The sequence below is a fragment of the Ruditapes philippinarum genome, unplaced genomic scaffold (assembly GCF_026571515.1).
Source record: "Ruditapes philippinarum isolate M1 unplaced genomic scaffold, ASM2657151v2 ctg3368_1_1_1_1, whole genome shotgun sequence".
Classification (NCBI taxonomy): Eukaryota; Metazoa; Mollusca; class Bivalvia; order Venerida; family Veneridae; genus Ruditapes; species Ruditapes philippinarum.
The window spans coordinates 95,733-118,816 of NW_026854526.1; the positions used below are offsets into that span (position 1 = coordinate 95,733).

At 33.1% G+C, this 23,084-nt stretch overlaps 2 protein-coding genes across 2 annotated transcripts; both read right to left on the reverse strand.

The window, feature by feature from the left end:
- Positions 1-2,572: 2,572 nt before the first annotated feature.
- LOC132740370 (uncharacterized) lies at positions 2,573-11,720 on the reverse strand. Its single transcript, XM_060728251.1, has 5 exons — positions 11,612-11,720; positions 6,497-6,644; positions 6,032-6,180; positions 4,568-4,719; positions 2,573-4,055 (listed from the first exon to the last, which is right to left on the reverse strand). Exons 1-5 carry the CDS (start codon positions 11,664-11,666, stop codon positions 4,053-4,055), a joined length of 507 nt encoding a protein of 168 aa, XP_060584234.1. The 5' UTR covers positions 11,667-11,720; the 3' UTR covers positions 2,573-4,052.
- A 4,784-nt stretch (positions 11,721-16,504) lies between these two features.
- Positions 16,505-22,567, reverse strand: LOC132740376 (uncharacterized). The gene is made up of 5 exons (XM_060728274.1): positions 22,288-22,567; positions 20,145-20,298; positions 19,613-19,764; positions 18,996-19,143; positions 16,505-16,905 (listed from the first exon to the last, which is right to left on the reverse strand). Exons 1-5 carry the CDS (start codon positions 22,565-22,567, stop codon positions 16,758-16,760), a joined length of 882 nt encoding a protein of 293 aa, XP_060584257.1. The 3' UTR covers positions 16,505-16,757.
- Positions 22,568-23,084: the final 517 nt, after the last annotated feature.

Genomic DNA, 23,084 nt, shown 5'->3' on the forward strand with positions numbered 1-23,084 from the left:
TCTAATAAAAGCTCGTGCACTGCAATTTCGTGATATCCTTGGCCATTTTTGGTGTAAAAACAACACTACAGCATTGATTTAGCAGTGCTGGAACATTCAAGTTGTTAAAAATCTCGCTTAACTCCATGCTAGAGCATTGTTTCAATTGATTTACATGTTGTGAAATCAAGTGATTTACATGTTGTGAAATCAAGATGCTGCATAAGTAAACATAATGGCTTTGTTTTTAAGAATAGAATGGGTTTTTGGGGGCATAAACTTTCACAGGTCTAGACTTTACATATAATTGTTCAAACATCTAATAAAGACTCTTCACTTAATGTGACATTATGCTTATTTTTATTTATTGATGTCAAATATAGCTGAATTAGCTATATATTTCAAAAGAATAAGTGTTGAAATGAAATAAGAATGGTAATTGGCCAGTACTAGTAATTGATAATTAAAAAAAAATGATTTATTAACTGTCTTAAATACAAATATTTATTTCATGCTTTCCAGTGTTTTATTGTAATATATCAGATGATTATATTCTGATAAACCACTAGTGAAATTTATAAAATATAATTTTCACTGTAGCCGGACTATATCTGAATGTGGATGAAAAGAAAATTAAACTAAATGGAATAACAGACCGAAATAAGTGCCGCCAAACGTAAATTTTGCTTCTTTAGGAAAAGAAAGTCGATGTCACCATACATCATGTTAAAAATGAAGCAAAATTAGAGAAATTTAACAGAACTATATTTCAAAATTGATGATGTGACGTCATGATGTGATGACGTCACGAAGGAGAATGCGCGACGTTACGCGGCAAAATCAGTAAAAAATACTTAAAATCACATTAAAAGCATCAAATAAAAAGAAAATTTATTTGTTTTACATATAAGATTGAAATATATTTCATTCGTGAACACCAGCTATTATATTTTCACTCATGGCTACGCCACTCGTGAAAATATTGCATCTGGTGTTCACTCAGTGAAATTATATTTCAATCTTACATGCAAAACAAACAAATATCCTCTATTGTTTCATTTTTTTATCACTGGAATGATACATGATAAATTCAGTTTGGAAGGGTGTTGATAATATTTCAGTGTGTCACATAGGTTATTGTTTATCTTTATAATGTATAAGATTAAACCTTAACCATTTATGGCAAATTGTAATGTTTATTTTACTTACCTGCAAACTCGCTTTTTTTTGGATGGGCATAATGTCAATTGGACTAGATTTCAGGTGGCGAGTACAGTATATGAAATAACTAAGGAAGTTGTTGCCACAAATTAAAAAAAAAATCTAATTATTGAACATTTACAGTTTAAAAACAAAAATCATTGCTATAAAGGTCTGTTAAAATGACTGTATAGTTTGAAACAGTTGAAAATCAAATACTTTTTCTTTAAACCTAATGAAGCTTATTTTCCCATTTTACAAAATGTGTGTATTGTTATATTGAGAGACTTGTGTGATGCTCTTCCTATACAGTTAGTGTTTTACAATGAGATGACAAGGTTCACCATTCAATTTGATCTTATATTTCAGATTTAAATAACTCTCTATATGATGTTCACATCAAGGTTTTTTATGTTATTTTGTATTGTTTATTTCTATTGTGCCAATTATCTTGTTTTTTAGAATGATTATTTATATATTTTTTGTTTTCAAGTCAGTTGTTTAAGAATTGTTTACCTTCAGTGGACTGACACTGTTTCTTATTTAAATTTACCTCTCCATGCATGCTGAACAATATAAGATAATACATTAGTATCTTTGTTAGAAACTGGACATTTTGTCCTATTTGATATTTTTTTATAAGAAATATTCTTTTTTAGAATTAATTTTTCTTTATCTATAAAATGTCTATATGTATGACAATAAAATAACCTTCTTTGAATTTCCATATATACATGTATATATAAATATATATATATGTCATGTAAAAAAAAAAGGAAGGAAAGGAGATTAAATGACTGTTATAAGATTTTTTTAAATTAATCAGAAAATTTATTGAAATGTTAATTAGCACAGGTTCTTTCAAATTCTATTTGAAAGACCCTAATTAGCATACATAATTAATAGAAAATCAAAATATAAATTTCGAACAGCGCTTAGACAAACGTGATTTTTAGAAGATAGAAGTTTTAGAGACTTAGACTGTTGATATAACAAATTTTCATTTTTATTTCTATCTTACTCTCACTCTTTACTCTTTACATTTATTATAATGCCATAGACTCATTATTAACAGCTTGCACGGTATCAAGAAGTCAACCCTAAACCTACTGTATTTATGTAATGGATTAGGCCTACTTTCAATTTGTGACAGTCCATTAAATTTTTAGGGGTTTCATTATCGAAGTACAAAGTTACTGATGGTATACAGTCTGTTCAGATTGCAAGCTGGCCTGGCTCCATACTGGTTGCAAAGGCTTATCATTTTTTTTGTACCAGCAGATTAAAGGTTAATTTCCAACTGGCTGATTTAACTCAACCCCTATTGTAAGAGGAATATCATCTAATGTAAAAGCATGAATCAGGACCATCAATGAAAGGGTAGGTGGTCTGAGAGTGCAGGTGGTCTATGTTTAGAATATATCATGAATGACTAGAAGATATCATATATGAATATGTTTGTTTATATGAATGGCCATATAGTAAAGCTTGAATCAAACCTGTATACTTTACTTAAGTTTTTCTATGTATTATTTCAACATGTGTACAACCAGTGTTTCTCTCTTTTTTTAGGTTTTTGTAATTACACATATATGTGTATGTGAGCTTCAATTTTAATAAAACTTTCAATAAAATTTTGTGTTCCTTTTACGTTTTATATCAAATTTTGTTATACATGTAGTTTCATGTATAGAAGATAGGATAAGTCCAAGTATGCAGTAACATGTATAAAAGATAGGATAACTCCAAGTAAGGACATTGTTAACATATATAAATGAAGCAATATTTTAATAGGGATAGCAAACTACTGCTCATACAGTGCCAATTAAACTGAAAAAAAGTCTATTATTGCTGTACAATTTATTTGTCTGATTATAAAAAGAAAATAATGAATTTGCAGTTTCTGTAGCAGTGTATACAAATGTTATATCCAATGAAATTCAGCTTTACAAACATGATTACTGTATAAAGTAGTCAAACAATGACAAGATGTGTACCTGAATCTTGTGTCTGCTGATTTATAACAGACTCACACCTTTCAAAAGTAAACATGATAAAGGTAACCCTTAAACAAATAATTATGACAATAATAATTTATGTAAGTGGAGGCTGATAATTATTTAATAAAAGATTTGAAAAAAAAAATGTATTCTACATAAGCGCAGTGTTGTCATCCCAAATGCTATCTCAAAATTATAACGTAATAGTTTATAACCTGTTATACAGGAGACCTTTGGTGCCATGCTAAAGGTGAAGGTCGAGGTTATTTTAAACAGATAATATTTTATTTCATCCTTTCACTGTGTTCTTAAGTAGCATTTTAAAACTCTTTGATGACAGACGATGTTTCATAGTTAGGTGACTTGCAATTTGATTAAAATCAGCTCTAAATAACGCTACGCATTTACACGTAAAGAAATAAGCAGATGATTGGATGACTCGTAAATTAAAGAAATTTGAGCCGTGTCATGACAAAACCAACATAATGGGTTTGCGACCAGCATAGATCCAGACCAGCCTGCGCATCCGCGCAGTCTGATCAGGATCCACGCTATCAGTTTCTCTACTTGTAATAGGGTTTGTAAGCGAACAGCATGGATCCTGATCAGACTGCGCGGATGCGCAGGCTGGTCTGGATCCATGCTGGTCGCAAACCCATTATGTTGGTTTTGTCGTGACACGGCTCATTTAATCTTCCAAGAAATTGTGTGTCTTTTGCCAGAAACATTTCTCAGCCAGAGCAGCAACAAAAGTTTGGTCCACATGTTCCGAGGTCACAGTTGTTGTATCTGTATGTATGCAGCCCTAACTTCCCCGTGTCCGTGTTGCTTAGTGATGCAGCATTATACACGTGCAAGGCATTGAAACATTTTTTACTGGAAATACAAATATAATTAAGTAGTCTTACAATTCTTAAAATATGTCTTTTTTAAATATGTCATATATAATATTAAACATGTATAATATATTGACATGTAAGCTATTAAAATAAATGCAATTTACATGGAACGCGCCAGCAATTAATTGTTGTAGTTGGCACTGATCAATTACGGAATAATCCATGTATATATCATTCCAATACTGCAGTAGGGTGTACGTCCAATTGAGGAGTCTGACATACATGTTTGTCTCATATTGTAGGCAACAACCAGTTCTTACTTAATTTCATTATAATGCATGTATGAATCATGCCAAATGTACATTTTCAGAAAGAAGTCCGTCAATCTTCAAACCAGTTTGCTCGGTAAATTATCTCGATCAACGTTATTCAAAGTATAATTGACACGTGACTTTGTCAAATTATCATTAGTGTACTGGCTATTTACCTTTAACTCATCTTTTTCGACTTACTTAAATAGAAGATACCGCTTCATATAAACTGACTTACGTTAAGTTGGCACAGATAGCTGTGCAAGTGGCTGCTGAGGCGGAACAAGTTCGTCTTACAGCATACACGTGAGACGGCTTTCCCGGGTAAAATGGCGGTGCACGTGGACTGTGCAATCTCGTCCTTGTAGGCTAACGGGTTTGGAGTAGTGTCTGCAAAATATTTAACAGAAGGTATCAGTGGAGATGAAGTAGTTCATCAAACATTACCATTTACAATGCATACTTCTTCTGTATCAAACGTATATATTTCCCCGAAGGATTTTGTTTAAAACTGACAATATTAATTCTAGCCAAATAGATTCATAGTCATAGCATTGTCACATTATCTGTCTGTAAATTGTTAACATAAAGATTGCCACACCAGGCAAGTCGAATATCATCAATGTAGTGTTATTTTCAGCTTACAGTCATACTATGCTACATAACAAAGTAGTCACGAATATCAGGATTGATGAAATTTGACCAAAGAATTCCCAGCGTGTGACCTCCAAGTTCAAGTCAGTATAAGACTATATCATATCTATTTAGCTTTGATTTCATTTTCAGAATATTAAAAAAAGAAAAAAGAAAATCCATTTCGAAACACAATTGTACGCTGACTAGCATTTACTTTTCTACTTCAGATTAAAGAAATGCATATCAACGCTTTTCTGTAGTCAAAATGTCAAACATTGGCGATAAACACGTCTTTTTTGCAGATTATGCAGATGTCAAACCTAATTGATAGATCCTTACTCTGACCTTTCATTTGAATAACAATTAACATACCCACAAACATTAACATGTGCTCTTTTGTTAACAAATATGTTGTGGTGAAATTCTTATTGTATCCACTTATCTGATAGGTCAGGGACCTATTCATAGCCAATCAGAACGGAGCTTTATGAACGATATAGGATATTATTGAATACAATACTGATTCTATTGAACTTGTACACAGCTACAAATCCTGTATTAGACTCGAATCTTATAGTAGTACATGTATGTAGTTATTTTATATATGCTGTTGTTTTAGTTATGTATGTTGTGGTTGGAGCTATATAAAAATGGTATTTTTACAGTTTTTTATAGCAATTTTTCATATCTTAATGATGACAGGTGTCTGAACGTAAACACTTCAGATAATGGTGTCACATTGAAGCTGAAGGTTCACTGATTCTGAGAAACGCACCGTTCTTATACGTGTATCTCTCAAATCAACATATATAGTATAATATTAATTAGTATAATCTTCTTCGTTTACTTAAATTGAATGCATCATATAGTATACAAACAAAGTTAGAAATATAGTTACAATAGCAGCACTATAATGATGTTGTTGCCTCATGAAAACATAGAAAATCTGTGCTATTCTACTGTTGCAGATAGCAGTAAAACAGTAAAACTGCTTGATTTTACCAGCAGTAACAGCAGTGTTAATAACGGTAAAGCTAAACTGCTAACTTCACATGCATTTACTTACGTTTGCTGTTTGCACAACAGCAAAAATTGGGCCCACAACCTGTCCCTGTACAACTGTTATATTTATACGAATGGAGTCCTGCTTTCCCCGTATCACCAGCTGCGAGAATTGTTCCAGAGTACACGTGTAAAGCATTGTAACATATTTTCCTGACAATGGCAAACAATTAGTTCAGTAGTGTTATAATCTTATACGTTTTGTATTAAGTAAGCAATTATGTAGAAAAACGAAAGGATTTCAGTATTAAAATACAAAAATTGAGCCGCCAACATTATAGAGCCCGGTTACACAGGTGTACAGGCGCGACTGGTTCTATATTGGTCCATCAACATATAAATGAATAATAAATATTTAAAATTAAAATTGTTATGTTTGTGCATTCATTATTAGACATTATCAACTATAGTTTTGTATAAAGGGAAATTTGTTACTTATGAAATATCTTCCGAAGAAGATCTACCGTACCCCACATTTTTGCATACAGCCTCGCAAGTTTCAGCCGACGGACAAGTCCGTCTAACAGCATATACATGGTCAGGTTGTGTGTCCGGGATAATTGATGTACATGATCCTTGTGCTATTTCATCCTTGTAATCAAATGATTCTACAGGACCTTTAGTTTAAACATATTTTATTGCATTTAATACATGTTTATAAATATATCATACAAATAATGAGTATATATCAAAATGCAAATGGGTTGGGCAACAAGTTCTTACAACATTAGATTAAGCCCTTCCCAGAAATTAATATTAAAGAAGAAAATTCTTTGAGGCAACAATGATTATTTTTAACATGCATATAAACTTTAAAATATGTATTTAATTTTTGAACAATTCATTTATTCATTAAAATTTAATGTACAAATTTGATTTTGAAGTGCGATCCGCCCACAGGTTGCCATCCCGATCTCACTGTAGTTGTTAAAATAGATGCAGTTTGGTTTTTTAGGGAAGATTGGTAATGAATCTTTGTTATTTAAGAACGGTAAAATTAGAACAAATAAGCTAATATAAATGACGAATTTTAGAATAAACACAAAATGAAAAGTCAAATATTGTCAAAACGACGAGTCGTCTTGATAAATTTTTGAACTGATTCGAAAATGACAATGTTATCTTCGTATTCTAAATTTTCACGACCGAACAATAGTGTATCAATGTTTAATGGATGATAAGATCGGGTTTCTCGAAAGAGTATAATTCGTTGTTCGACGTAACGATTACATTTGAAAAAGAAATGCTCGGCATTTCAAATCATAATATCACATTGACAAAAAGGGTCTTCGCGCAAATGGTTATTATATAAATCGTTATTTAAATTACTACAATTATTTGTTATACGTGTATGCAATATTGATAAGTATCTCTGGCCATAAAAATAATGCTTCGGAACCGTTGGTGCTTTAAAAAGATTTTTTAGTCTAGATTTAAATATGTTGAGTGTCTGAGAGTTTCGTATATTTGGGTTATTCCATAATTCTAACGAGGATGGTAAAAACGACGCATTATATAATTGAGTGCGTCTAGCTATAGTAACATAGTTGTTATTATTTCGCAAAGGATAAGAGGTAGTTTCTGATACAGTAGGCGGAAACAAAGAAGATAAATGGTCCGGAAGTAAACCGTTTTTAGCTTTATAAACAATTACAAGTTTTTGAATTTTTCGCCTATCAGAGAGTGAGACCCATCCGACTTCTTTGACCAAGCAATCTATCGATACTGACCGAGTTGCACCCGTAATAATTCTAGCGGCTTCGTATTGTAATTGCTCAAGTGATTGTTTTTCATATGCAGCACACCCATCCCAAACAATTGATGCATACTCAAGTATCGGACGCATATAAGATATATAAATCTGGTTTAAAGTAGATCTTTAAAGTTGGAATTTTAAAGCACGCATAGAACCTAATACTTTTGACGCAGAAGCTGAAATATTATTAATATGTTCGTGCCATTTCAAGTCGCAAGAAAGAGTTAATCCTAAATGTTTGTGATTATCCACGAAATCTAGAGAGATATTATCAAAAACTAACGAGGGTTTGATTCTATGATTTTGAGAGAAGAACATAACTTCAGTTTTATTTGGGTTGAAATCGGAGTTAAATAAAGAGCTATCGTCAGCAAAAAGTCTTGTAACGCTTAGAAGATTTTCAGCAATATCGTTCACATATATAAGAAATAAAAGGGGACCAAGGGCTGAGCCCTGTGGGACACCCGCTGATATATTTAGCACTTCCGAACATTCAGGACCAACAAAAACAGATTGTTTACGATTAGATAAATAATTTTCGATCCATGTAAGAAGTTCATTATTTATACCATATTGTTTCAGTTTGAAAAGTAAACCCGAATGCCACACCCTATCGAACGCTTTTGATATATCACAAAATACAATGCAAGTAGATTGCTTTTTGTCAAATGATTCGCAAATTTGATGATACATGTCGATTAGTTGATAAACTGTCGAATGGCCCGGAAGAAACCCTGATTGTAACGGATATATCAATTTATTACAATGCAAATGGTTATATATATGCTTAAATACAATTCTTTCCATGACTTTCCCAATGCAGCTTATTAGTGATATAGGTCTATAATTGGATGGAATATGGGGGTCACCCTTTTTAAAAAGGGCATAACATTTGCAAGTTTCCAGGAACTGGGATATGAGCCTTCATGGAGTGATCTATTAAAAAGTACACTAAGAGGATAACAAATACTGTTTCGCGTTTCTTTTAAAATTCGATGGCTAATTTCGTCCGGCCCTGTTGCTTTATTTAAAGTTAAATTTGCAAGAATATCTTTTGGATAGTGAAATCGGGTAATATGCTCTCCGTTCTAAGAGAGAAAGGCGGTATTTGGGTATTTGATGCATCAACGGTAGAAACTGAGATAAAATATTCGTTTAAACAGTCAGCTTTTTCCTTATTAGAGCAATAACATATTTCGGCGTCATTAACTTCAGAAAATAAAACTGGAATGTTATTACAATGACATTGATCGTTGTTATTTTTTATTAACATTTTAACGGGTTTCCAATAAAATTTCGGGTTATCTGATTTGGCTTCCTCTAATGAAAATTCAAGGTTACTATAAAATAATTCTTTAGCGTGTTTTTTTAGATTATTAACTTTATTGCGTAAATGCTTGAAACGGCTTGAGTCATTAAAAGATTTAGTTCTAATAGCGATTTTTTTCGTTCTATCTCTTTTTCTTGAAAATCGCCGTATTTCCGAGTCGTTCCAATGTCGATCATATTGACGAATACTTACATAATTAGTTGGTATACATTGTTTTGCTAATTCAGTAAGTACTGATGTAAAGTTTTCGCAAGCATCATCTACAGAACGTGACAAAAGAAAAGCCCAATCATAATTAAGAATTAGGTTATTAAGTTTGTCGAAATCCGCTCTTTTGTAATTCCAAACACGACGTTTGTATGATTTAAAAGTCTCTTTTTCGAATTTGATAAAAATGTAAGTCCCGTAGTGGTCACTTATGTTGTTTGGTGTACATGAAATACCCGAATTATATATACTTATAGAAGAGGAAACTGCGATCGGATCTAGAAGAGTTGAAGAATTTACCGTAACACAAGTTGGTTCATTAATTACATTTTTCAGGTCATTAATCAGAAGAATATCTCTAAATGTGTGATTATTTCTATTAAGCTGGTCCTCATTAATGTCACCTACAATGATTATTCTTTCACTGATTTCAAAAGCTTTTTCAACGCTATTACTTAGTTCTAACCAAAAAGAAGTAGGGCCACTCGGCTGCCTATATACAGTACAAAGTAAGATATTTTCATTTTTGTGTCTAAGTTCGACCCAAAGACAATCATTTAGATAAAATTCCAGTTCATATTTATGCTTAGAAATTACTTCATCGGAGACATATATCAGAATTCCCCCAGAATGACACGAGACATCGTTTCTATAAAAAGAATAATTGTCTATTTTTAAACTATTATCGGATACTGAACTATCAAGATGAGTTTCCGTAAAACAAAGTATGTCGAAGTCGAGCCAGTTGTCTTTAATGTGTAAAATTTTGTTACGCACGCTTCATATATTTTGACTGTTTAGAGATCAACGTATCAACCATCAGTAAAACAATTGACAGAAATCATATCCCTGGGCATTAAAATTATTAAATATACCGACATGTTAAGTAAAATTATTTTTCAATATTTTTTTCTTCGCTTACCTTATTGTTTTTTATCACACACCCGTGCCGATTTTGCGACTCCGTAAATATGGTATTGCACGGCCGTGCATATATTTTGACGTGACGTCATTAGTGTTATACAAACATAGTGTAAAGACGCGCTAAATGTTAGCGTTATACTATAGGCGCGTCAATGAAAAATGACTCTTATTTCACTTTAAATGGTCTTTATTTTGGGTATGTGATAAATAGAATATTAAATTCGTGTAAGTTCATTACTGAATTTATTGCACTCGTTGAATAAAATAATATTATGCTCGCCAGAGGCTCGCATAATATAATTTTATTCAACTCGTGCAATAAATTCAGTATTGAACTAACACTCATTCAATATCCCCTATATTGTAATGGTTACGATAAGTTACGATACGATACGATACGTTACGATAGGATGCGGTGCGATGCAATGCTATCTTCTTATGTACATTGACTTATATTATACTGACTCTATTTAGTGGGTTTAATATTATTCAAATTTATAGAGCAGTGAGTCGAATAAACATAACAATTTCAAAAATACAACAACATTAACGTAACGCTACAAAAATGGTTAGCTTTTATAAAGATGCTGGTAGCAGCTCAATTCTTTTTTACTGGTTGTCGTGTTTAGTTAAAGTTATAAGTATTGCTGATCTCTTTTTCAAGGTTATGAATTAAGTAATAGAGTAGTTAGACAATAGGAAAAAAGGATATTTTACCGCTTTAAATTAGAGAACGTGTACATTATGCATTTGATCTTTTTTACAATCCATTTAAACATTTTACATCATGCGCGCCTATTAGCGAAAAGATGGTAATTCACTTTGCAAGCGAGACCAGTTTTATGTGTTAGACATTTTATATAAAGTCTCATAAAAAATTGCATCTGTAGCATAAATATTCAATTTTAAGATATGCTTTTGGGCAATTTTTCATTATGTAGGTCTGAAAGAAATTCAAAAGAGTAACCCGTCCACTACACAGAAAATAATCCGCTGGATTCTTTACAGGAGAGACTAATCGTTACTTTTCGGCCATTTTTTCCAATTTGTCGTGTAGTTATACCCATTTCATACCTGTAGAGCGGAAAAGGCAATTTCTAACACCACATTAAGCAGTCAACACATATAAGCTTTTATCATTGAGATTGACAGTACGAAACCATTTGATAGTTTTTACTTCTAAATATTTCAGTCAGAGCACATGATTAAATAAATGAATAATAATAATAATAATAATAATAATAATAATAATAATAAGAAGAAGAAGAAGAAGAAGAAGAAGAAGAAGACGAAGAAGAAGAAGACGAAAAAGAAGAAGAAGAAGAAGAAGAAGAAGAAGAAGAAGAAAACAACATTAAATAACTTACCAACAGCAAGGAGAACTAAGGTACACACAGTGAAGACGCTCATATTAAACAGCATTTTTAGCGTAGAAATCCGAAAAACGCAAGTAGGTAAATTAAGATGAAAAGAGACGCGCTCCTTATAAATACCTTAAGATACTTAAGGCCAAGAGAATAAATAGAGGATATTCAAGTTTCTTCAATAAATACAGGATTAATTTTCATCGAGTGGTATGAAAATAAATAGTTCACGAGTGGCAATAGCCACGAGTGAAATAGGATAATTTTCATACCACAAGATGAAAATAAATCCTGAATTAATAGAAAAACTTTAATGTTCTGTTTATTATATTATTATTTTTTTAACCTTATGAATAGGAACAATTCCTACGAAAGCCTAATAGTGTCAAATGAAATAAAAAATAAAAATGCAAGGGCGTTATAACGCGAATAAAGGCATTATTACGCGAATCAAAAGGCGTAAGAACGCGAATAAAGGCGTAGCAACGCGAATCAAAAGGCGTAATAACGCGAATAAAGGCGTTATAACGCGAATCAAAAGGCGTAATAACGCAAATAAAGCCGTTATAACGCGAATCAAAAGGTGTAGTAACGCCTTTATTCGCGTTATAACGCGAATCAAAAGGCGTAGTAACGCGAATCAAAAGGCGTAATAACGCGAATAAAAAGGCGTAATAACGCGAATAAAGGCGTAATAACGCGAATCAAAAGGCGTAATAACGCGAATAAAGGCGTAATAACGCAAATCAAAAGGCGTAGTAACGCGAATAAAGGCGTAGTAACGCGAACCAAAAGGCGTAATAACGCAAATTAAAACACACTATAATGCCAATTTAATACCACATTTATACTAATCAAATTCGCGAGAAAGGAAAGACCAATATTGATCTGAATTTATTGCTCAAGATATAAATTCGTATACAATAATACAATATACATTTACAATAACTTTCATTCCATTTGCACAGTAATTATGCAAACTATTTGTCATAAACTAATAAAGACTCTTTAATATTTGCCAATATAAGATGACTTGGTGACTTATAGGTTAAAGTATTGCCTCCTTCAAATAACAATCCTCCTATGAAGTTTGAATATTGTGGGCCAAATGGAACTTAAGTTATGCTCCCGAAAAACCAAATTGCTTACGGACGGACGGACAAACAGACATACAGACGGACGGACGCACGTTCCAACATTTTGGTTTAGGGGCTATTTTTTTGTTATTTTCTTTGTCTCTTAAGGGCATACTAGCCCATAAACCCTTTGATCACGGATTGAACCTTTATTGTTCTCTTTTGTTCTCTTTACTGTTATATAGCCCCTAAACCAAAAATGTTTGCTCGGACGTACGGACGGCAGGGGGTTAACATAATATGCCCGAAATTCTTTTCGGGCATATAATAAAACGTACATCTAGATCAATTTCATTTAAATTCAACATTGTTCTTCCTTCCATAGCATTAATAGCCCTACTGTTTGGAATTATTATATGGTATTAAAATTTAAGCGTTATAACGCCTTTTGTTTTTGCGTTATTACGCCTTTTGGTTCGCGTTATTAACGCCTTTTGATTCGCGTTATAAACGCATTTATTCGCGTTAGTACGCCTTTTGATTCGCGTAAAATTAACACCTCTATTGTTTCGCGTTTATAAACGCGAATCCAAAGGGGCGTAATTACGCGAAATCAAAAGGCGTTTCTAAACGCGAATAAAGGCGTTTATAACGCGAATCCAAAGGCGTAAATTACGCGAATCAAAAGGCGTACTGACGCGAATAAAAGGCGGTTATAACGCGAATCAAAGGCGTTTAATAACGCGAATAAAGGCGGTTATAACGCGAAAACTAAAGGCGTAGTAACGCCTTTATTCGGCGTTATTAAACGCGAATCAAAAAGGCGTAATAACGCGAAAAAAAGCGTAGCAACGCGAAATCAAAAGGCGTAGTAACGCCCTTTATTCGCGCTATAACGCGAAACCAAAAAGGCGTAATAACGCTTTTATTCGCGTTTTTATAAACGCGAATCAAAAGGCGTTAATTAACCGGCGAATTAGGCGTTATAACGCCCCCGAAAAACAAAAAGGCGTAGTAAACGCCTTTAATTCGCGTTATAACAAAACTGAAACAAAGGCGTAATTACGCGAATAAAGCGCTATTATAAACGCGAATCACAAAGGAGCGTACTAACGCGAATAAGGCGTTATAAACGCCGAATCAAAAGGCGTATTAACGCCTTTATTCGCGTTTTAACGCGAATCAAAAGGCGTAATTACGCGAATAAAGGCGTTTTATAACGCGAAATCAAAAGGCGTAATAACGTGAATAAAGGCGTTAATAACGCGAATAAAAGGCGTAATAACGCGAACGCCAAAAGGCATAATAACGCAAAAACAAAAGGCGTTATAACGCTAAATTAATACCATATAAAATTCCAAACCGTGGCCTAGTAATGTAAGATAGGGAAGAACAATTTTTGATCTAGAAATAAATCGATCAAGACGTACGTTTTATTTTTTAAAATTCTGTACGGATACGTCCTAAGGCCTTCAGTCTAATTTTTTTTTAAATCTTTTATTAGGAAAGTTTTTCGTCAGATTAAAGGTTAAACTTTCACCCAACTATAGATTTACTTTTCTACATAGACAAAGAAGGTAATGTCTCCTATAATTGTGACTTAACTTAAAAACACATTTGATTAGTATAAATATGGTATTAATTGGCATTATAATTCCGTTTTAATTGGCGTTAGTACGCCTTTGGTTCGCGTTACAACGCCTTTATTCGCGTTACTACGCCCTTTTGATTTGCGTTATTACGCCTTTCATTTCGCGTTATAACGCCTTTTTGATTCGCGTTATTACGCCTTTTGATTCGCGTTATTACGCCTTTTATTCGCGTTTTTACGCCTTTTGATTCGCGTTATTACGCCTTTTGATTCGCGTTATTACGCCTTTTGATTCGCGTTATAACGCCTTTATTCGCGTTATTACGCCTTTTGATTTGCATAATTACGCCTTTTGATTCGCGTTATAACGCCTTTATTCGCGTTATTACGCCTTTTGATTCGCGTAATAAAGCCTTTATTCGCGTTATAACGCCTTTGTATTTTTATTTTTTATTTCATTTGACACTATTAGGCTTTCGTAAATTCCCTTTTATTTAAAATATATATTTTTTTACAGTGAAAATACGGAAAATAAAAATACGAAGTTCATTTCATCAATATTTCTCAATATATTTTTTTATAAGTATATAATAAAATAGTTGATAGCTACATTATGTTTGTTTGTGAAGTCTTGACCACTTAATTGTTACTTTATATTAATGTATGTTTGTGAAGTCTTGTTACTTTATATAAATGCAAGTTTGTGAAGTCTTGTTACTTTATATAAATGTATGTTTGTGAAATCTTGTTATTCGTTTCTTTTTATTAATGCAAGTTTGTGAAGTCTTGTTACTTTACATTAATGTCTTGTTACTTGTTACTTTATATAAATTTAAGTTTGTGAAGTCTTATTACTTGATACCTTATATAAATGTATGTTTGTGAAGTATTGTTACTTGTTACCTTATATTAATCAAACGTGATGTTTACGCGAGTGTAAATGACGACTATCGCAGCCAAATTGATCACTACGTGATATTTTTTTTTCCACATTTACGTCATAGAAACATTTCAATGTTTCACTTAGGTTTGGATTTTTGTTTGAACATTTTCATTTAATTGATTAATCATGAGATAAATTTGCATGAATTTTCCCTCTAGGTATTTAGCATCTATGTTTTTTTTAAACAAGTATCACTGTGGAAAAACGCATTGCGACCCAAACCCTAGTAACTTAGAAAAGTTTCCCCAAAATTTTTTCCCCCTTTGGGTTTTAACCCGATTTAATTCAGAATGTTGTTTTAAATTTTAAACATCAATCATCAAAGTTTAAAAGGACTTAAATTAATTAAAAAAAAGAACGTTTTATCCCCAAATCAATTTTTTAGGTTTTTATAGCCAAAAAAAAAAAATTTTAAGAAATAAGTTTAAAAAAGGCGAAAAAATATTTTGTAAGTGTCAAATGTGTTTGTAAGTAACTTACTGAACAAGCTACAAACTTAAGCACTGGCAGAAGGCTATCTGCTTTTTAACTACTTACACTTACTAATCAGATTTACAGATCACTAGGACTTAATTATAATAGTCAGGGTTTGATGAAAATTGTTAAATAAGAGGCTCGAAGTATAGGAAATAGTGATAATAGCGTGAGTATTTCTACTTTTATCTTTTAGTTTTGCCGATTTGATCCCGTTTTTGATTGAAATTGGTTAAGGCAAACAATAGCAACACAAAAAACTGCTTTGGTTTTGGCAAACACCTGAATGGACATTTTATTGATCGCTCTTATATACATAAATTTCCACCTATTTCAGGTATAAATATAGTTGTGCAAAGAAACTATAACTCTTGCATCAAAACAACGATTCTAATAAGGCAAAATAAGAGAGATCACTAACTTTACCTATTCATTTTTTTCAAGCGGAAAATATCCCTACAGGCTTTTTGAGGGTCAGACTCGGACATATCCCAGTCCCTGTAAACGGTCAATATATGAACCATGGGTTACCTACCGGGCTCGGGCAACAACCGTTCCTCGGGACATTGCAGACGTTACAACACGGAAAACATGCGTTAACCCTATATTCATTGCTTAAATTCTGTCATTCAAGGATGAGTTTTGAAATAACGAGACCTTCATTTCTGACACGACTTTTTAAACGCAAGCGGCACCCTAGTACAAATCTGCAAAAAAAAATTTTAAATTATAAACTTAAACCAGCTGATAACCTTTACATATAAACAGTATTAATATCATATCAGCAAATAACTCTGCAAAATATATAACGGTTTTCAGTTGTTGTTGTTTTTTATTAATCCTATTAGAGTAAGACTACCTTAAGATCATAAATAATTTAACAATTTGTAAAATGAAAATAGTCATTATAGAAATATGTAGTATTAAAGAAGTTTTCCCTAAAAGTAGTTTATTCTTCTCAGTAGTTTTTTTTTTTTGCAATCCAGTCTCAATGGTTAAACAATTTCAAGTATAAGATTGGTTTTGTTTTGCATCATTTTATTACTATTGAGTCACATGCAATGTTCATTCTCCAGCGCAGCAGCAAAAGTTAGGACCACAGGAGGCTCTTTGGCACGTGTTGTATCTGTACGTGCGTAACCCCACTTTACCCGTCTCTTCTACCTCAAGATTTTTATTGTCATACACATGTATGGATTCGAAACACTTCTTCCTATGAAAAAATAATTCACTATTGATTAAATACTGCATTTGTTGTTGTTGTTGTTGACCAATATTTTAATGACCATCGTGTTGAAATTAGGTAGTTCACACAGTAGTGTTCCCTAAAACTTTAGAGTTCAGCACTTCTATTAAAGTATGACATAAAGTATTTTCCTTGGCGGAGAAGCTGTGCATGTCCTGACAAACAGTGTGTCAAACTGTTATACTTGTTATGTTCGTTAAGTTGGCAGCCTAGCAGCCTGAAGTTGGCAGCCTAACAGCCTGGCAGCCTAAAGAAAACTAAGAATAGTACAAACATGAAAACCGTCGGAAATACATAAGTAGCACGTACTTCTTTAGATCATTCCACGCCTTTTTCAATATCGTGATCTTTATTTTTTAAGATGTTGAACTTTATCGTAACATATGTTTTTCATTCTGACGCTTCGAAATTTGTGAAGTTAGCAGCCTAGCAGGATAGTACAAACATGAAAACCGTCGGAAATGAATCGGTAGCAAATACTTAGACCATTCCACGTCTTATTTCAGTATCGCGTACTTTATTTTTTTAAAATAATTAACTTTTTTTTTTTATTTTGACACTTCAAAATTTGTGAAGTTTGCAGCTTAAAGAAAACTAAGGATAATAGAAACATGAAAACCATCGGAAATGAGTCGGTAGCACATACTTAGACTATTCCACGTCTTTTTTCAGTATCGCGAACTTTATTTTTTAAATATTGAACATTGCTTTTTTTTCTCTTTTTTTTAGTTTTGTGAAGCTAGCAGCCTAACCTAACAGCCTGGCAGCCTAGCAGCCTGGCAGCCTAGCAGCCTAAAGAAAACTAAGAATAGTACAAACATGAAAACCGTCGGAAATGAGTCGGTAGCACATACTTAGACTATTCCACGTCTTTTTTCAGTATCGCGAACTTTATTTTTTTTAAATATTGAACTTTGTTTTTTGTTGTTTTTTTTTTTACTCATCTTCGAAATAAGTGAAGTTAGCAGCCTAACAGCCTGGCAGCCTAGCAGCCTAAAGAAAACTAAGAATAATACAAACATGAAAACCGTCGGAAATACATTAAAAGCACTTCTTAAGATCATTCCACGCCTTTTTCAATATCGTGATCTTTATTTTTTAAGATGTTGAACTTTATAGACTTCGTAACATATTTTTTTCATTCTGACGCTTCGAAATTTGTGAAGTTAGCAGCCCAGCAGGATAGTACAAACATGAAAACCGTCGGAAATGAATCGGTAGCAAATACTTAGACCATTCCACGTTTATTTCAGTATCGCGTACTTGATTTTTTTAAAATAATTAACTTTTTTTTTCTTTTGACACTTAGAAATTTATGAAGTAAGCAGCCTAAAGAAAACTAAGGATAATACAAACATGTAAACCGTCTGAAATGAATCGGTAGCACATACTTAGACTATTCCACGTCTTTTTTTTTTTTTTTTTTTTTGACACTTCGAAATATGTGAAGTTAGCATCCTAGCAGCCTGGCAGCCTAGCAGTCTAAGGAAAACTAAGGATAATACAAACATGTAAACCGTCGGAAATGAGTCGGTAGCACATACTTAAACTATTCCACGTCTTTTTTTAGTATCGCGAACTTTATTTTTTAAATATTGAACTTTGTGTTTTGTTGTTGTTTTTTACTCTTGGAAATTTGTGAAGTTAGCAGCCTAGCAGCCTGGCAGCCTAGAAGCCTGGCAGCCTAGCAGCCTAAAGAAAACTAAGGATAATACAAACATTAAAACCGTCAGAAATGAATCCTGCCATCTTCAGGCTGCTAGGCTGGCAACTTCAGGCTGTTAGGCTGCTAGGCTGCCAACTTCACGAACATATACTTGTTTTTTTTTTTTTTTATTTACAATAATATTCTTTTAAGCACAGGTTATCGGCGTGCAACCAAACCCTACCCACAGGGCCCCACCTCACCCCCATACTATATTTTTGTTGGAATTGTTTGTTTTGCGTTGACCTGTATTTTGAATGGATTGAAGGATATTTGGGAAGTATAGAGGGTCCTGGGGGATGGGACCCACGCCGACAACATGTGCTTACAAGTAGCAGAGAAATCAACTTACTTCAGTTTGTAGCAAACAACATTGCAATCAACCTTTGACTTGGGAGAACAGTGGCGTCTCACGGCATACACGTTATCAGGTGACTTTGGCAGCATAGCATGACACGCGGCCTGTGCTATTGCATCTTTATAGCTTACTGGTAATGTATCTGTACCATTGAAAAAGAAATAGCATACAATATTTCCAGTTTAAACTTGTACATGTATAAGGTTTGCTATGAAAAAATGGCTTGCATTTATCACACCTAACACTTCATCCCTCCACAAGTGTGTGAAAATAGACAAGCACACTTTTTCGAAAGTAAGCACCAAAGCATAAAGTGACTGCTTTGACTGGAGACCCTTTTTACTCTGTTGATATTCGTAGTTCGTACTTTTTGTACTCAAAGCAAACCATTTTTCACTAGCCTTGTAACAAACGGATTGATCAGTGCTGAAACAATTAATTTCAGATATATGTACATATACAACTACATAAAATTGATTTCTCTGTTTTGTAAAAAAGGTACATTCTTATTTGACAATGTATAAATTTTAATAAAAGTTGCAAGAATTTAACTACTTAATAAAAATTAGATCTATATCAATATCTAAGTAATTGTTCAGTGAAAATCTTACGTTTTTTGTCGGCACAACAACAAAAGTTAGGCCCACAGCCTTGCGAAGTACACGTTTCATATTTATATGTTTCAGTATTTTTGGTCCCTTCTTTATACATTTGATTCAGTATTCCGGCACTGTATATATGTATGGCATTGTAGCAATTTTTTCTGGCAACGAAAAAACCAAACAAGATATGGTTTTAACATAGATAAATTACAGGTAAATTTTCAGTGTAGATAAGCAATTTCCAGTAATTAATCAACAATTTTGTTCGCAGTATTTGCTCTACGCACTTTGCGCATGTACTCATTTATTTCTTTTGCTATGAAAATTTCGAAACGTTATAATGTTTTATTTGCGCAGTTAAACTTACAGCAGTACACACTGACATGTCAACCAGATAATGCTAAATAACAAATATACTTGGAAACACTCACATCACTCCGACTGATTGCGTTCATCATACACATGTTCACAGTGCATGTGAACTGTTATTTATTTGTAATAATGTGTATTCTCATGTATGATATAATGTATGTATACGCACCCTATTTTACGGCACACTTCATTGCAAGATAAGGAAGACTCGGGTAAACATGATCGGCCGACAGCGTATAAAAGGTCCGGCTCTAACTTAGGTAGAATCGATGTACATATTCCTTGTGCCATCTTCGTCCTGACTCTGGTCAGATGGGCAGAACCTGCATTTGGACATAGAATCCTAATCTGATAAAAGCTGGCATGTTTCACTGACATTGGGAGTTCTCAAATTTGAAAATCGGTAAATTTCCACTGATATAAATGTGCACTAAAAGCGAAAGTAAGTCGGCCAGTAAGTTTTCAGCTTTTTCAACATTTTCTTAGAATACATTGCTATCTTTTAAACAAAATCGAAATGTTATTCTACATTTTCGGTGATCTGGTGATCTGAATTCAAACAGAAAGCTTCGAGGGCTGTGCTATATGTAATGTGTATTTTATGGTATCTCAAAAGCGTTTTGACTTAAAAAAATGCTTTACAAACTCCGATGTATGATATGGATCATTATCATAAAGTAGACGAACATGCCTAAGTCCTGAAACAGGGCGTCGTTTCTAATAATATTTCTTAGGCTTTTAGTATAATATCTTGGTAATACCAACCCGAAACACTTTTGCCCTTCGATCCAGGAATTTGTACGCGTACACCATTACTGGAGAAGAATATGCAATATTTAAAAGGACCTTTTTGTGCCCATTGTCTTCTTGGTATTTTAAGGCCTTCTACAGACGATAGGGAAGACATATTTCATTTTTTCAAATTGTTCTGATTGGTTCGAGATAATGAACCAATGTGTCGTCACCGTTAACAATGTTTGCAAATGTCTTTACAATTGGTTTGTACTGGCAAAATTTTCTATTTGGGATAAGCCATTTACCAAATCAGTGATAAAACAACACGGTCATCTTACGTTTTCTGGTCCCAGTAAATTATCAAAAGCTATGTTTCATAAAATTTATTGTCCTGTTCTTTTTTTATTATATATTTCAATATTTGAATAATAAACGTATATATGTACCATGGTCCAGGCATATATTTTTTTCTATTTCAACATACCACTTGTACGTTTCTCGTTATACTGCAGAAAATGTCTGTGAAGTATGCGGTGAAGAATGCGCGGTGTGGCATTGCTTCACAAATATGAAATTGTATATTTAAGAAATAATACCGATCTGAGCGGTTTATATCGTCTATTAAACGGTTTGCGTAGGAACTGACACTGGTTAGAAGTTCGGATAGAAATTTCCGGATATTGCGTGAGATATCTGAGCAGGGTAACAAAAAACATTTACGCTCGATGTCCAATTGTTCAGACAAGATCCAATGCATTGGTTGAACTTTTTATGATTTTATGATATTCACTTTCGCGAAAAGTGTGTTACCGTTATTGAAAGCTCAAAAAGTCTTCAATGTTCAGTTGATTTCAGTTAAAGCTATTATATGGTAAAATGTTTGATAATAGTATCAAAAAACCTCTTTTTATCATTGAATGCTGTCATTTCATTTACTTCCGGCTGTACAATTGCTGGAGTTTGGTAATAACCTTACAAAAGCCAACTGTACCTGATTAGCCGAGGCCTGATTTGTGTCAGTAAGATACAGAAAGCTTAAGTTAACGAAACCAGAGTAAATATTATCCTGGTGAAATTAAATTTTGTATTATTCTTTCAGAAAAAGTAGGCGTGTACTTTTTGTCACTGATTGGACGAATGGGCTGTTTGTTATTTTGAAATTATAATAATTATCATCAAAAGTAAAGCATTAAAAAAAGCCACAATATTGTCTGCAGAACCCTCTATAAGTTGATTTTACCCAAAGTTCGTCAAACATGTAAATCTAAAAGCAGGAATTCAACCAGTGTACTGTAGGGGCTACTTATATTGTTTATCTTACGGGGCCGCTTAACTAGATAATTACGCTTCCTTTGGGGTTTCGCTGACGACTTTACCTGTTGTCCCATTTTCATGATTTTTATGTGATTCTCAAGAGTGTACAGTAGAAAACTCACAATGAGATACTAGTATGTTATCTTCTCAGTAAAGACTGCATTCTAAAGCCAATAGAATTGAAATATTGTATAGCTCTTAAGTACATCCCAGTACCATGATAAAAAAATGCTTTTAAAAAGACTAAGAGATAAATGACTTACCTACAATTGGAAGTGCAAGTTCAAGCAGTTTAAAAATGATAAACAGGAGCTTCATTTCCGATATAACAGGAAGCAGCAGGGTTATAAATGACTTAATTACATATCGTTGAACAACGGAATTTTGCAACGTGACGTCATTTGCGTTATACAGCATAAACAAAGCGTAATGCGCGCTAATAATAGCGTTACACCATAGCGTCCACCGGAAATAGCCCTTCAAAGCATCGAATACGAGTGTAGTCGAGTTCACCCGAGGTAATGTTTCAACTTGTTTCTCCATCATAACTTAATCGATTTTTCCAAACTAAACAATAATTTTATTTTGTGAAACTGATTGTCTGGTTTTAGAGCAGTAAAATTCTATTTACTTTTTTTGCAAATTGAATACTTTTTGTTAAATTGGCGATAAATTGTAGTTTATTTGTTGACATTTGCGAGCGATGTTGATATTAACCACTAAATCAAGCCCAAAACACATTTTCTGTATCAAATCCGTATTATATACAAAATATAGAATTCCTCTACTTGTTTTGAGTGGTCACTCATCAACTCGAGCTGCTTTTACTCCTCTTAGCAAAATTTACGAAAACAATATTGCCTTGTGTACATAGTCTAGGGGGTGTAGATAGGGATGTAGTAGGTAAACGAATGCTATTTTATGCAAAAATAAACTTAAGTTCAGCATGCATGCACGCTGAATTTTGATACAGATTCAATATTGTAAAGATTTCTTGGGTGTTTATGCTTCTGTAAATGATTGTGTAGCTTTGGGAGAATGTGGTAGACTTCCATTGTGC